At 34.1% G+C, this 16,335-nt stretch overlaps 3 protein-coding genes and 1 long non-coding RNA gene across 4 annotated transcripts; 2 read left to right on the top strand and 2 right to left on the bottom strand.

Moving 5' to 3' along the window:
- Window positions 1–2,534: 2,534 nt before the first annotated feature.
- Window positions 2,535–3,787, top strand: LOC107634591 (NAC domain-containing protein 41). Its single transcript, XM_016338020.3, has 2 exons — window positions 2,535–2,848; window positions 2,937–3,787. Exons 1-2 carry the CDS (start codon window positions 2,665–2,667, stop codon window positions 3,386–3,388), a joined length of 636 nt encoding a protein of 211 aa, XP_016193506.1. The 5' UTR covers window positions 2,535–2,664; the 3' UTR covers window positions 3,389–3,787.
- LOC148553142 (uncharacterized) lies at window positions 2,572–6,227 on the bottom strand. Its single transcript, XR_015892354.1, has 2 exons — window positions 5,677–6,227; window positions 2,572–3,472 (listed from the first exon to the last, which is right to left on the bottom strand). It is a non-coding gene; the product is annotated as an uncharacterized LOC148553142 (long non-coding RNA).
- A 1,147-nt stretch (window positions 6,228–7,374) lies between these two features.
- Window positions 7,375–9,473, top strand: LOC107633512 (uncharacterized). Its single transcript, XM_016337130.3, has 3 exons — window positions 7,375–8,635; window positions 8,738–8,859; window positions 8,977–9,473. The coding sequence occupies exons 1-3, from the start codon at window positions 7,807–7,809 to the stop codon at window positions 9,160–9,162; spliced, it is 1,137 nt and encodes a 378-aa protein (XP_016192616.2). The 5' UTR covers window positions 7,375–7,806; the 3' UTR covers window positions 9,163–9,473.
- LOC107630845 (uncharacterized) lies at window positions 9,466–16,052 on the bottom strand. The gene is made up of 4 exons (XM_016334101.3): window positions 15,681–16,052; window positions 15,141–15,351; window positions 9,898–14,639; window positions 9,466–9,801 (listed from the first exon to the last, which is right to left on the bottom strand). Exons 1-3 carry the CDS (start codon window positions 15,837–15,839, stop codon window positions 9,898–9,900), a joined length of 5,112 nt encoding a protein of 1,703 aa, XP_016189587.1. The 5' UTR covers window positions 15,840–16,052; the 3' UTR covers window positions 9,466–9,801.
- Window positions 16,053–16,335: the final 283 nt, after the last annotated feature.

Below are 16,335 nucleotides of genomic sequence, written 5' to 3'. Positions count from 1 at the left end.
GCATGTTTAATAATGTGATGGTGGTTTTGCTTTTTATCGAAAGTATATATGGGCCTGTTCATTTTTTCCCCTTTATATATTTTTCGTACATCCATTTTTTTAATTGAATTCTTTGGAAACTTTAATTTTACAAACAAACAAACTAAAATTAAACAGAGCCGAAGCAAATCGTTGTAAAGAAAACTACTAAAGGAAAAAGAAGCTTCGTCTTTAGAAACACTTGCAGGCAACATAAAGTGAGTCTGAGTCATCTATCCATCAATAATAATTATTCAAATTCATTTTTTTTTTCTTTGAAAAGAGTAGGCAAATAGACAATAATTATATCATGATCAATTTACATGGCAAATATAGGAGAACTTTAAGCACGAAAATTGAATAGAAAAATTATATTAGAAAAGGTCAATAAATATGTAAAACGATAATGCGGCAGACATGAATCACATGCAAGACTTTGGTATATGAAAGTAATAACAAGGTCAGGGTCTTTGATCAGAAGTAGAATTTAATATGAAATTTCTTACGTGACAGGCTCTGATTGATGTGTGTGAGTATACTACTCTTAATAGGGGGATCGGAGAGAAGTTTAATTTTCTGATTTGAAATAATATCTAGTGTAATTTTCATGTTATACATATATATATAGCAAAAGTTAAAAAAAAAATGATGAATAATAGATTATTATTATCTATTATATATTTTTTAATTTATTTTATTTGATTCATTTAAATGTGTTAATTAATTATTTATTTATTTGATTTGATTTTATTGAGATAAATATCAAATAATTTGATATTTTATTTAATTATATTAATTATAACTAATTAATTATATTTTAATTTTATTAATTTTTTGTCTTATATATTTTAATTAATAATTTTTAAGAATGTTGTAATTAATTATTTATTTAATTTAATTAAAATAAATATTAAATTATTTAATATTTTGTTTGGATACATTAACTATGACTAATTAATTACATAAATTATTTAATTTGATTGAAATAAATAAATTAATTTTATTTTAATTTATATTAATTTTTTATTTTATATATTTTGATTAATAATTTTTAAGAATGTCATAATTATTTATTTGATTTGATTGAGATGAATATTAAATTATTTAATATTTTATTTGATCACACTAGCAATAACTAACCAATTGCTCTTTTATTCGTTAATACTTTTTTTTTTTACTTTTTATGATGCATTATTTTTACTTTTTATTTTTTTAATAAACTATGAAACATTATTATTCGTTATATTATCCTCTATCTCTTTTATATTTTTTATTTTGTTCCTATTTATTTATTAAGTTTTTGTATTTTTATTAAAAATTTTATTTATTCTATACAAGTTAATTTATCATAACTTTTCACATGTTAAATTTTTTTAATGTTTAAATTATATTTTTCACGTGCTTAATTTCATTTTTAATTTAGAAGATTGAGTGATAAAATAACATCTATAAAAACTATTGTGCGTTGTCTTTTTTTTCTTCTTCGTCTTTTTTGCTTTTCTCTCTTTTTGTGGGGATTATGATTAAATGTAATGGTGCTTATACATAAATGATAAGTATAAATTGTATTATATCTTTTTTCAGTAATTTTTTTTATTTATCTTGAAATAAGAAAAAAAATATTGTAAATTACTTTGTACTAATAAACCCATCATCGTTATAATAAGATATTGTGCATTTATCTTATCTTTAGCAGTTTTAGTAGGTGTTTACGTTAACAAAAAATATGAAACTATTTTTAAGTACATATACAGCTAATTCAACTCAAGAATAGATAAAATATGTTAGTAAATTTTAACAAGTAGTAATATTGGTCATATTACTTTGATTTCAAGAGTAATTAGGATATATAGTAGAATATAAAATATTTCTAAGTAGATTTTAACGAAAATAGTTCTCCCTAATAGATTTTTTTACTATGACAATAAAAAAGTAATTCAAAAAAATTTTTATGTCATGTTAAATTATATTTAATCAAATCGATTTTAACGTAAGAGTGAAAGAATTTAAAAATTTTATTCATAAATCATGAAAAATATTTATAAATTTAACTACTAATATTATTTAAAAAAATTCTTGAAAAAAGATAAGATTCTAACATAAATATTTTAATTTAATAACAAATTATATATTACTATTAATGAGTAATTATTATACTTTAAAAATAAGTAAATTTATTATTCATTGATTTTATTATTTTTAATATTAAAAATAATAAAATTTTAAATTTAATTAACTTTATAAATTTTTTATAATAAAATTGAATATACGTGTTTCTATTTAAAAAATAATTATTTTTTATATATTTTTATATATTATGACGGACACAACTACATATATATAACACATAATAGTAATATATAATAATATTCTTTCCAACAACGACTATGACGACTTTATTACGATATAAAGGTTAGGCATCATGTCAAAAGGGAAAGAAAAAGATCTTTAAGAGCACGATAAGAGAAGAAGATTTGTTTAATTAATTTGTCAATAGAACAAATTAAAGTGGATGCATGCTATCATATATACTATATATGTGTCGCTTTTCTCTTGTATAAATATAGTTCCATGTTAGCTTAACTGAATTTCATCGATGTGCATGTATAGTATCAGAGAGTAGAGAGAATATAATACAATCAAATAATGGAAAAGTTAAATTTTGTGAAGAAGAATGGGGTAAGTAGAATGCCTCCTGGATTCAGATTCCAGCCAACGGATGAAGAGCTTGTGTTTCAGTATTTGAAATGTAAGGTCTTCTCATTCCCCTTGCCCGCTTCCATGATTCCTGACATCAATCTCTCCAACTATGATCCTTGGGATTTGCCAGGTACCTACATATGTACCCGTATACGTATGTATATTAAATAGTCACATACATAACATGATGGTTAATATATTGTTATTTTGATACATAGGAAATTGTGATGAACATCAAGAGATGTATTTCTTCAGCAGCAAGGAACCCAAGTATAGAAATGGAAGCCGCATGAACCGAACAACCACCTCTGGCTATTGGAAGGCAACAGGATCCGACAAAAGAATCATTTCATCTTCTAATAATAGTGACGATAATAGCATTCTTGGCATTAGAAAAACCCTAGTGTTTTACCAAGGGAAATCTCCCAATGGCACTAGAACTCACTGGGTCTTGCATGAATATCGCCTGGTTAGTACTACTCTACATGCTAATAACAATGCTTGCGATATAGGAGATTGGGTTCTGTGTCGCTTATCGGTGAAGAAAAGGAGTGTTGGGAGTGGTAGTATCATCATAAGCAAGAAAGCACGTTCTTCACCATCTTCATCCTCATCTTCTTCCACTTCAAGTAATAACGTCATGGAAGTATCTTCTTCATATGCTTCTTAATATCAACAATGCACTTCCTCCTCATGGTCTTGCTGACTATTGATTAAAACCACCATACATATTCTCACTCACAACCCGTCGTTTCTGCAACTAAATGGGTTCAGACCCTTTAAAATTAACAAGAGAAATATTAGTGCGCTATTAAAATTTATTATTTTTGGTCATCACTTTTAGCCATTAACTCAATTTCTTTAGTTTAATAATTCAATGACATGTTTTTAGACCACACTTTTAAATATTGATGGCTAACGAATGATCAATAATAATAAATTTTAATGGTCTTCTAGTATTTTTCGATTAACAACACTAAATATGCTAATTAAGACTTTTTTATGTATCTTATATATTGTTGTTTCTTATTATAATATTGTAATGTACTTATCTCATCTTTCTTTCTGTTTTTAGGAGTAATTTAAATGAGTTTGATGATATTATTAATATAAGAATATGTTAGGTCCACATTAAAATTAACTAATAAAATTAATTATTAATATAAAATATATATTAAATATAAAATATATATTAAAAATAAATTAAATTATATATATATATATATATATATATTTATTTATTTATATGTACATAAATACATGATAATTAAATTTGATAATTAATTTTAATATATAAATAGTATTTTTTTTATTGATATATATCTAGCAGAGTAATTCTTTTAAATATTTTCATATTTTATTCATTTATTATTTTATAGTTTTCAAAAAAAAAAAAAAAAAAACTCAAACCACACTGTAAAGTTAATCAAGTCGCTAGTAAATTAGAAATGACAACAGCAAAAGTAACTTTATAATTGTATAATAACTAAATATACAAAATTTCCAAAATTAAAATGCAAGTTCTATCTCCTTCAAATATTCTGTTCTCTGTTACTACATTAACATCATTCTATTTTTTAAAAATTTTATTGGTGTGAAATACTCTTTTTAATAGGTATTTCTCTTCCTATCAAGGTTCAGAAAACCGGACCGATCATCAAACCGCTCTAACTACTGGTTCACTGGTTCACTGGTCTAACCGGTCTAACCGGTGGTTCAACCGAAAAAATCGTTTTAAAATAAAATAATAAAATTATAAATAAGCATCCTAAAATATAATTATAGTATAACATAAAGATTAAAATAGTTTTCAAATTTAAAAAACTACATTAAATGTCATCAATTAGGAGCCCTCAGCAAAACTAGCAATTAGAAAACAAAGCCAGCAATTACAAAACACTAAACCTTCACCCAGCAATTACAAACAAAGCTAACAAAACCAACACAACCAGCAACTACAAATCAAAGCAAAACCAACAACTACAACACAATGAAAACAGAGTAGCATTCAGCAACAACCATTACAAAACAGCAGCATAGTGCCATAGCAAAACAGCACCTTAACAACAACATCACCTTAACAAGTCATAATCAGAAATTCCAAATTTAATTAGCAATCCTATTCTTGTTTTGTGCATTTAATTACTCATAAACAAAACTCAACTCCACCTGAATTGTTAATTTAACCTTGGTCTTATGGAATCATAAATAGGAATACATTACATTGCTCTTTCTCCTAAAATTCAAGCAACAACACATGATTTCACAGTTTAAAACCTTATTCACAGCAGCATAGTGCCATAGCAAAACAGCACCTTAACAACAACAGCACCTTAACAAGTCACTAATAAGAAATTCCAAATTTAATTAGCAATCCTATTCTTGTTTTGTGCATTTAATTACTCATAAACAAAACTCTCCACCTGAATTGTTAATTTAACCTTGGTCTTATGGAATCATAAATAGGAATACATTACATTGCTCTTTCTCCTAAAATTCAAGCAACAACACATGATTTCACAGTTTAAAACCTTATTCACCAACTTCTCTTCTGATGCTGTGACTGGGAAGCAACAAATTCAGCAACAAGCAACAAATTTAACAGATCCTAGTAAAGTCTAGTAAAGTCCTGATTTACAGTAAAAAGGCAAATTTATTGATTACCAATTCAGCAACATACAGAAATACAGGAGAAGGGAAATCTGGAAAAGAGAGAACACCAAACCAAAACATTAACCAATAATCACAATAACACTAAACTTTCATCAATTACAAACAAAGCCATCAATTACAAACATTAGCACATTATAAAACATTCCAAAACACTAAACCTTCACCCAGCAAAACCAGCAACTACAAACAAAGCCATCAGTAAATTTGAACAAAACCATAATCAGAATTCAGAAAAATCAATGTCTAATCTTATTATTTATAAACATATTCAAAAAGGACGGATACCCATAAATTTAGCATGATTTTGAAGCAACAGAGGCAGATGAAATCAGTGGTAACATGATGGCAAGGCACGACAGAGGCAGCAACAGAGGTAGCAGCACTGGCGGCTGTCTTCGAGCTCAAACACGGCGGAAGCAGCAAAGGCTTCACCCTTCACGCGCCTCCTCCCGCGACCTCCACCCCTTCTTTTCCCTTTGCAGCACGACGCGACGGCAGAGGAGAGTGGAGCAAATGCAACGCGACGGCAGAGACGAGCTGCGACAACGCTGAAACAGTAGGGACGACAGTTGGACCAGATTCGACGGCGGAGGTAACACAGCTTGAAGAGGAGAGTGATCGAGGCTAGGGTTTGAGCAGACAAAGACCAGCGAGGCAGGGAATGATGGCGAGCTCGAGGAAGACGCACCAATTTCTGAATGAGGGAGAAGCGCGGACGATCGGACGAAAACACGGTGGTGCTTGAGAGCAACGAACGGCGGCGCTGAGCCCTGTGGCGGTGGGGAACATGTACTCTAGGGTTGTGTTTTGGGGAGAAAGATTGAAGAATGGCTCGAGGGGTTGAGGCTATGGAGACCTGGCCATTTCATTTTATAATAGAACGGAAAACGACGCCGTTTTTCAAAACCGGCCGGGTCCCGGTTCGGTCCGACCGACCGATTCTCGGCCGGTTCAGCGGTTTGAGAACGGTTTTGATTTTAGCGGTTTTTTATGTTGAACCAAACCGTTTATGTCATCGGTTTGCGGTTAAACCGGTCGGACCGGCCGGTCCGGTCCGGTTTTCAGAACCTTGCTTCCTATATATAAAGGAGAAATAACCATAAATATCCATAAAACAAGAAAGCTAGGAGTACAAGGTATGAGTAGTTATGAATATAATAAAAATAGTAAATAAAAAATAAAATAGAAGTATTCATTTTAATTTTAAATATATAATTTTTTTACTTAATTCTAAATCTTTGGAGCAGGAAAAAAGAAACATAAATGATTTGTGCAAAAAGCGCCTCATACTCTCATAGTGTGGGAATTTGATGCTGGAATTGTAAAAGTGACCCAATGCGCCAATGCGAGAGTCGTGTTACAAATATCATAGTAGAATTTAGGGCATCAATTCAATTTGTACCTTTGTAGTACGATCAACATTTGAACCCGTCTCTAGAATTTTATTTTGTAATGTATGAAATAATATTTAATTTGTCTTAAAATAACAAAATAATAAGAACAAAATCATATAAAAAAATAGGATCGAAGTAAAAAAAAAAAAAGAAATATTCTAAGCAGTAATTAAAGTTAATTTTTTTAAACTCTTTTTATTTAGATTTTTCATTGATATTATCTTGAACACTTTTAAAACATTTGATAACAAGAAGGAAAAAAGTCCTACATGTAGGGATATTTTTCAACGTCGTTTTCTTACGTCCTACAGTTTTTCACTTTACAGCTTCATATCCAAAAGAAACACAATCAATTATTTTTTCATTACAATGTCAGTTCAATTTCATTCCACATAGGCATAGACATTTTCTTTTTCTCTGAATTAGAGGCAACATGTTGTTAAGTTTGTTAGGAACAAGAATAAGAAAATGAATAGCGTGAAATTCAGCCTCTACCCTGAATAATAGGATACTCGAGAGTTGACCTATTTACCTGTCAAAGGCGCCCAGACCATTTTGTTATACTGCTCTACCACCAATCACACATGGTACCCTATTTTTGTGTTGAGGAGTGAATACAATGCCAGATTTAGATAATTTGGTTAGCTGGTACATTGCAATTTTAGGCTCTGCATTGTTGAAAGTTACCAACCTTGAATATTCTACTCTGTCAAGTAACACCTCAATATACTTATGCAGTTATCCTAAGTTGTAACAACACTTCTTAGTTTTGATGGATCCTAAATTTGCAATTTCAGCACTGCATTTTTTTTCTATTAATGAGAGAAAATAACTGCAAACACAGAGTGTACAAGACCCTTTTGGTTAATTTAGTTGCTACACCAAATTTAGTTGCCCTTTAAAATCAAACCTCAGAATTCTCGACGTTTCCATCTTTAATTTCTTGATCTCAACAACAACAATCCCATCTCTGCACTTGGACTCTTCATTGCAAATACACTTTTTTCTTTCTCTCTCTGCAATGGGGGGTGCCAATTCAAAAATAAAGCTTAATTCAGGTACAGTTCGCAGGTTCGAAGAGTTTAAAAAACGTAGAAACGCAACCAAGCTTCAAGCTGAGAAGGAGCTGTTGAAGGATGGTGGGAATAGGGATAACAATTCTCAATCTTCTAACGGAACCAAACCACCGGCCGAGGAGGTTTCCACCAAAGAGGAATTGCCGGTGCGGGAGCTAACCGCAGAGAAGCCATCGAGAGTGGTTCCATTGCCCACTTCTACAGCTAAACATGAATCTGTAGAGGGGAGAGACGTAGAGAAGGATAGCAAGCACAATCATCACCATAACCAAGAGAAAGTGGACGATAGCAATGAGAGCAAGGTAGAACAGGATAACAAGCACAAGGATCATTATGGCCAAGAAAAAGTGGAAGAATTTCAAGAGAACGTAAAGCAGGATGAGAAACATAACAATCATGATGGACAAGAGAAAGTGAAAGCTTCTCAAGAAAGCAACTTGAAGAAGGATGACAAACACAATGATCATGATGATGGCAAAGAAAAAGTGAGTCATGTTATTGAAAAGGCTTTGGAAGATATTGAAATACAGAAAGGACAGACTGAAGAAACAAAGGAAGACGATGAGGTATTTGTAGATGCAAAGGGAAGTATTGATGTAAATGAACAGCGTGAAGAATTTGGCATATTTCTACCAGGATCTCCAAGCTTCAGAATATATTGCATTGAGGCCAATAAGGCAAAAGTAGAACAAGAAGAATTATTATCATTAGAAGAAGAAGAAGATCATGATGAGGACGATGAAGAGGAAGAAGAAGAAGAGGAAGAAGAAGGAGGTGAGTGAATAAAGATTGAATAACATAGGACAGAAAAAGCACCTTCATTGTTTTTTTTCTGCAAATTTAGATATATATAAACAGTGTGTGTGGCAATTACAGGTGAGAAGCATAGCATTGCTGCCATGCACCAGAAGGCGCACAGCACTGACAGTGTAATAAGGCCGCCATCGGAGTCAGGCTCGGATAAATCTGCAAGCTTAACCTCTGACAGCTTAAATTCTGTAAGCACTTTCCCTTGTTATTTGTTATCTTCTTGAGTTCTAATCATTCAAAAACAAGAAAGAGATAATGAAGACAATAAATAATAAAAACAATTTTCCTGATTCCGTTGTCATTAGGAAACTCCGATTGCTAAACCTGGAAAAGAACCAAGGACAAAGAGAAAAGGGAAAAAGGCAAAGAAGTTTGGGGCTGGGAATGTGAAGAGATTGTTCAAGGTTAAGTCATGTTACTATCCAACGTGTTCATGTGCTGGTATCGATGACAGGAGGCGTATGGTTGCTCCTCCAAGACCACACAACTGATTACGATACTAGGTACATGTTAGAAAGAATGAAGACACCATCACCTGACCCTAAATTATGTTAGAACTTGTCAATTCCCACCTTCTAATACCATCAACCAGGTCTAGTCAACTGCTACTACTTCTAGACTTTATGTAACTACATCTAAGTTTTCTCTGCTACCAATTTATTCTGTTATCTGGTGGAATAGAGAATTTGAAGAAATAGATGAAAACTTCACCTATGTATATGGCATCGCCTATAGCTTATGTCATCATGATGTATTAATATGTATTAATACCAAATAAAACGAGTCCAGAAAAGTACACAAACTATAATGTTCGCTGCTACGCATTTATCCCTTTTACAGTTCTTAACTACTTATATAAAGAGCAATTATCATGTTGCTGAGTTCCATACTTCCATGAAGGGAACCCCAAAGGTTCAAAATGCAAAAGGACACCAAATCAGGAACATACAGCACCTCGAATTACAAGTGTGCGACAACAAAGTAAAAACCAAACCCAATATAAACAAACACACACACCATGATAAACGATAACATCCACAAATCAACAGCAATATTTTAACAATACAATACCATTATTTGATCCGTGAATCAGCAGCATATTTTAAGAGTGCCCCAATACTCCATAAAACCTGCAACAACAAAACAAACACAATAAAAATCACATCATTATCATTTTTTTTTTTTTGCAGAAAATGGCAACAGAAATTGAGGTCACAGAAGCAAACCTAGTCAACTGGGAAGGCAGAACTGAGGAACTCCTCATCCTCCCAAAAAATCTGCAGATCCTTGGACTCCATCAAGAAATCAACAGCTTCTTCATCAAACTTGAGCACGAAAGCCAATTTAATCAACTCGGATAAAGCAGGTACATGATCAACATTCTCAGACAGTACACCGACAGAGATTGCTTCGCAGAAATATGTAGCATATTTTAGCATGCTTGCTTTTCCGCTGCTCCAGTCCATCTTTTGAGTGAAGAGCTTTGAGCTTTCACTTTCCCTTTCCCAACGTATCATCCTGTTTGCCTCCTTAGTAATGACATCCCCTGATGATAATGGCAAACTATAGCTTACAGTGACTTGCTCCATTGTCTCACAGACAGTGAGGTTAAGAATATCTTGAACAGCTTCATGCCTTTTCTCTGCTTCCATTCTGAGGCTAGAACATGCAAGAAATCCAAGAATAAGTTTAACCAACCCTTTCCCGTTGAAAACATTTCTTGGGTCCACTTGTGTGAATTTTCCATCATCTACTAAGGATGATTCTTCCTTGAGAACAGACTCAGATATGGTGCGCACACCAATTTTCTTGTACAAGTCTAACAATTCTGACCTGGGCAATGATGCCAAGCTTTGCTTAGGATACCAGACAAATACACCATCTTGCTGAAAAAGATTCTTCAAGTGAAGGTTATCAGCAACAAATACATCACATTTCTCTAGCAAAACTACTTTATCAGAGTCTGATGTAGCAGGTAGCTTCATCAAATTCTCAGCAATCATCGTCTCTGACTTCTTGGTTCTGTGTTGCAAAAGGTAAGTCCAGAACTTGCAGCATTCATCCTGTGAAATTTTTTCCCTGGAACTCTCCCATTCCTTCCATAACTCAATATAATCAACAAGTGATGGCTCGCCCCTGACACCCATATCCGAGAAGAGAGGAAACAAGTCTTTATCATAATACTTTTGAAGAACATATAACCTCGAACTAAATAATTCATTCTTGTCACATTTGACACATTCTTTGGGATTGACCCACTCTCCATTATCATCTCCCTTGGGAACCCAAATCCTGTTGCCTCCATTCTCTGGTATCCAATGGTGTTCTTTCAAGTACCTGTATATTCGTACAATGGTGGGATAGTCAGAATGTAAATCTATGTTGCTGGCAATTAACGAGCATCCTTTCTTAACATCAGTAATAACTCCAATTTCACAGAGTTCTTTCTCGTACTCTGCAATTTTAGCTCCATAGAAGTTCTCATTGATGAAAGGTCCATCCATTGGTTTAAGAAACGAATTCCACTGAGAACCAAACAGCAAACATTTATCTGGGGTCCTATGACCAGCATTGGTGTTCAACCATTGTTTAGATAATCTTTTCTTGAAGTCCTCATTAAGAGAATGACTGCGCTGAAGTAATAGCCGAATGCATTCCAACAATGATAGGACACTCTCAGGAGTTATGCTGGAAGGATCTGATGGAAACCTGAGACAGCTGGAAACAAAGTCTACACCAAGTTTCAGTTCGGTAATAACCCCCATATTCTTCAGCTCCTCCTTATACTCATGTACCCCCATGCCATAACAACTGTCACTGTCATCAATGAAAGGGAGACGAGTAATCGCAGAGAGAGATTTCCAATCTGGACCAAATAAAATACAGCCCCCTGGAGACTTATAATCACCAACCCGAGTTCGCAACCATTTGGAAGTACTTAAGATTTCTAAAAACTCAGAAGGAAACTTGTACTCAGCTTCTTTCACTTGTCTGCAGCACGATAGAAATGACTCAACATGACATTTGTTTATGTCAGTCTGTGATGCTTTTTTCTTGAAAACATCACCAAATGTTTTCATTGCCTCTTCAAAATCAACCACAACTCCAGTTTTTTTCAGCTCTTTCTTATATATGAAAATCTTTTCTCCATAGAAACCAAGATCAATGACATGGAAACCAGTGAACACATCAAGAATGCATCGCCATGCAGGCTCAGGCAAGAAACATTCTCCAGGAGTTTTAAAGCCATTATTAGTCTTCAAACAATTGGTTGCTTTTAGTGCATTAACCAGTTTGTCAGAGCTATCAGAAGCAGCATGAATACATTCCAGAATCAAGAGAACAGCATTAGCCGTCAAAGATTTCAAGCACGACGGTGATTTCAAGTTGTCTACTACAAGCTGGTAACTATTACGGAAGCCAACTATGACATCAAGCAACTCAAGCTCGTCTTTGAAACGGTATATTTCTTCACCGTAGTGAGCCTTGTCAATGAAAGGTATATCACTAATTTGTGATGCAGTTTGCCACTCTGAATCATGCAAAACAGAACCAACGGGAGACCTATAACCATGTGATGTCTTTAGCCAACTTCCTCGTCTAATGCTGTTTACAAATTGATCCACGGGAAGCATTTTTACCCTTAGATACCGAATAAACTCAAGTATCAAAAGCACATGGCCTTTACTCAAAGTGAAAGATGCTGCGCGAGACATAAGTCGTTTACCAATAAAGTTACACGCTTCTTCATAGCTAAACATGACTCCCACTGTTCCCAGTTCTGCCTTGTACTCCAATATTTTCTGCCCATAGAACTCCTCATCAACTAGAGGAATGTCGACAAGAGCAGACCCATTCTGCAAAATGATTCCGAGGGAAGAACCAACTAGAAATGACTGTGAAGGTGGCCTGTATCCATTGACAGTGACTTTAAGCCAACTACCTCGCTTTATGCAATTTACGAACCTCTCAGGTAGATTCATACCCTTAGATTTCAGGTTACGAATCCAGTCCAAAAGCAAGAAAACATTTTCCTTAGTAAGTGGCGTATCTACACCAGAAATCCCATAAAATGGAGCAGATATGTAAGGTACATCAGAAGCTCCAGCAAATTTGCGAAGGAAGTCCAGCAGTTCATTTTTACGTGAAGATTGACCTGCACAACGACAAGGATGCATGTACTCTTCCCCTAATTCAACAAAACCATCATTTGTCCATGGATTGGAAACAACCAAGTCTGCCCATTTGCTCCCATTGGCAGGAACGGCCACTCCGTCTCTGCTTGTTTTCACGTTCCCATAATTGTCCACAAGTGGCATAGAACTGCACAGGTCACCTACCTCACGAGGTGTCAAATAACCCGTTGAAAAAGAGTGATACAAGAAGTGAGCATATGTGATGACAAGCTTGTGATTCTTGAGAGATTTGCTCAGACAAACTGCGAACTTGTATAAACCCAAGGTAGATACATTGACTTCATGCTCTAGCCATTCCATCAATGTTTGTCTCTTGGGGAATGCCCACATTGCTTGTTGTATGTTCTCAGGCATAAAGTAACGATGGGATACACACTGAAATTCCTTATTCCAATCAATTAGCCATGAGATAACACGAGAATGATTTTGATCGGCTAACAAAATTGCCTTGGGGTTCTGATGATATCTGCACTCATTTACACTGAACTGGGAAATATTCCCATTAGAACCAACATATTTTATCAGTGGTAAGTTCCCCATATCAGAACAAGCAAATCTGGACGCCCAGTTAGTAGCAACAAAAAGTAGAAGCTTTAGATAGACATCTTCTGACACTCCCTCCACAAGATTCGAACTCTGGATGCACTTGGCATACCATTCATTGCTCACTAGTTTGACTCCTAAGAAACTGTGTATCTGGTCATATTTAGCTTTGTCAAATGAAGAACAAAGAATATATCTTCCATGGCTAGATAGATTATGAAAAGTTATTCCGTTCTCACGAGCACTGGTCAAAATATCCCAAAAAGCAGGCAATAACCTACCAACATCACAAGGCCTGTAAAAGTGCTTCTGCTGGGTGTATGTCTCAATGGGAATAATATTTTCTTGGGCCATCATTGCTTTTATTTCATCCCTCACAACATTTAATTCCGCATAGGAAGAGGCATTGACTGGAAGAAACTGAAACATCCGTGGCAAACTAGACAATGGAGCATCATTTGTTGTAATAATAAGCGATTTGAATGCCTCCATGAAAGCAGTAGGGACACAGCTGAGTATCCCTTGATTCCATTTATTATCCAGCAGGATTGTCTCCCTCGATGAAGCCAGCACAAAATCAGCTTGAATTATGAAAGGAAAGCTGGTCACCATCTCTGTGGGAAGAAATGCATAGACCCCAGGTGAGGTATTTCCCCTTTGAAGCCTCTCATGATTCGGAAAAGCCAATGTTATAACCCACTCATCAACATCCATTCTCCTTTCCACTCTATTCTCTGATCTGACAGGAAATTTCTGCTTCCACATGTAGTAGCTGCATTCCTTTTCAGAGTCACCATTCTCCTCCTCCGAAAGATGGAGTGTGTAGGACTCGGCATTGATGTTTTTGCTTGTCTTGAAATTAACTTCGCTTGAAATAGAAACAGCACTTATTGTGTTGAGCTTAGGATCATCATTGTCTTCCTTGACTGTAAGGCGCTTGATCTTGGAAAGGAATAACAGAACTTCAGGATGAATGGTGGAGAGCTGCAGTTTCACTGGTGCAACTTTGTCTGGCTTAAGAGGTAACACAATTGTTGTGGTTGGGAGTGTGTCACCGGCACCATATATCTGTTTGATGTCAAGAAGCGTTGGTTTCTCCTCAACCCATTCAGGAACTATGTAGCCGAGACCACAATGTGGACACGGCTCTTCATTGAACCGTATCTGATACCCATTGCTAAAAATATATGGCTGAGAAGTGATCAGAAATACACTCTTGAACCCAATCCCTGTAGTTTAATCACAAAAGAAATTCTGTCACAGGTTAACCAGATTTATTGAAACCATGCGGTTTCAATATGGATAATAACTTAATATCACCCAGAATAAACAATGTTCTATCTGATCCCTTTCACAAATAATCCAAAAGAAAGAAGGAATAGCATTTGAGGTGGAGTGAGGAGAACAAAGAAGGGAGTAGTGTGGCTGCAAGAGGAGGATATACATGCAAGAAAGCTACATTTTTTAACAAGATCTTTTACAATTGATAAAGCACAGACAAATTTCTTTATTATAAATAGTTAAACAAAAATGGTATTTTGCACAGCAACTTTTGCTGTCTAATAATAACAGAATTAATGTTTAAAAAATAGACCGATTCATAGACACATATCCTAATAAAAACTCATACTTTAGACATAATTAAATATTGTCAATAATTGATTCAGGGTGGATAAATACTAAGAATTAGCATCTTAATTGAAGTCAAAATAATAAGTGGGGGAATTTACCTTTCTCCCCTATATAACCCTTAATTCTGTTGCCTTTCTTAGTAGAGCGTCCAACACTACATATAGAGTCAATGTTTCGAGTAGAAAAGCCAATTTCATTGTTGAAGATGAGCAAAGTGGCTGTAGCACCAGTGCCTGTTATGTCCTTCGAAGTTATAATGAAATCAAGGGTGGGATCCACTCCTCCATCATACTGGTTATCTTCTGCGTTCTGTTGTAGCAAATAAGTGAGTCAGAAACTAACCAATCTAATAATAGAGTAATATTATTCAATACATAGATTACATTATTATCATCTCACCAGGTTCTGCGTGCTATTGTAGTTTGCATGTAAACAACATGGGTAAATTGTTCTTAATTGATCAACTGAGTCGAATTTTGATTGTTAAAACACTACACGTTTAGTTTAATTCTAATGATGTTATTTAAGACTACAAATATTGATGAGCAAGGGGTTAACCGAGAAGGAACATATTAAGGAGGGACCACACCAGAGTACACATTATTTATTGTCATAACAAAAATCAATGAGAGTGAGACCTGGATGAGTTCCATAAGGAAGTGAACGTCCTTAGCGTAGAGCTCGGCAGAGAGGTTCCTAACGGCTTGGTGGAGGTCCTCCGTCAGAGGGTTGGGTGCTCCTCCGATCGAGAATTTGCTCCTCCGTATTTGCTCCACGTGTTCCTTCGCTCTCTCCATTGATCGATCACAGTACAATGCAGTATGAGAATTGTGAGGGAGGTGTAACTACCAAGTCAAACTGAAACTTAGCAACGAAGCACACACAACACAACACAACACAACACAATAGCACTCATTAAGGTCAACAATAAGTCTCTCAGTCTTCCTTTAATAAAGTCTTAAAATGCGCAACGCGATTCTTTCCTTCTCTGCCTTTTTTCAGGGAAGCTCAATCGTTCCTACTGAATACAGTGGTATATCTATTTACGGTTATTATTAGTACAAATTTTTAAATTTTTTTAATGAATAAATAATAAATGAATTTGAATCTTCCAAATTTTAAATTTTTATTTAGAAAATAAAGTGAAATCTTTTATCATTAAATATTTTTTTATCATATTTTTTTATTTTTATTTATAAAATAAATAATAATAGATCATACTTTATTTTTTAAAAAATTTAAATTCATAATAAATATATTAAAAATTAAATTATATATTTTTTGTATAAATTT

The sequence above is a fragment of the Arachis ipaensis genome, chromosome B7 (assembly GCF_059453495.1).
Source record: "Arachis ipaensis isolate K30076 ecotype BB chromosome B7, ASM5945349v1, whole genome shotgun sequence".
NCBI lineage: Eukaryota > Viridiplantae > Streptophyta > Magnoliopsida > Fabales > Fabaceae > Arachis > Arachis ipaensis.
Note: the sequence above shows the minus strand (reverse complement) of the source record. Positions and strands in the feature narration are given on the sequence as shown.

Excerpts from the sequence above, each read along its gene's own strand:
- LOC107633512 (XM_016337130.3), top strand. The coding sequence starts at position 7,807 with ATGGGGGGTGCCAATTCAAAAATAAAGCTTAATTCAGGTACAGTTCGC. Across the intron at positions 8,636-8,737 it reads AGAAGAGGAAGAAGAAGGAG|GTGAGAAGCATAGCATTGCT; the intron begins GTGAGTGAATAA and ends TGGCAATTACAG. Across the intron at positions 8,860-8,976 it reads CCTCTGACAGCTTAAATTCT|GAAACTCCGATTGCTAAACC; the intron begins GTAAGCACTTTC and ends CGTTGTCATTAG.
- LOC107634591 (XM_016338020.3), top strand. The coding sequence starts at position 2,665 with ATGGAAAAGTTAAATTTTGTGAAGAAGAATGGGGTAAGTAGAATGCCT. Across the intron at positions 2,849-2,936 it reads TGATCCTTGGGATTTGCCAG|GAAATTGTGATGAACATCAA; the intron begins GTACCTACATAT and ends TTTGATACATAG.
- LOC107630845 (XM_016334101.3), bottom strand. The coding sequence starts at position 15,839 with ATGGAGAGAGCGAAGGAACACGTGGAGCAAATACGGAGGAGCAAATTC. Across the intron at positions 15,352-15,680 it reads TCCTTATGGAACTCATCCAG|AACGCAGAAGATAACCAGTA; the intron begins GTCTCACTCTCA and ends TTGCTACAACAG. Across the intron at positions 14,640-15,140 it reads GGGTTATATAGGGGAGAAAG|GGATTGGGTTCAAGAGTGTA; the intron begins GTAAATTCCCCC and ends ATTAAACTACAG.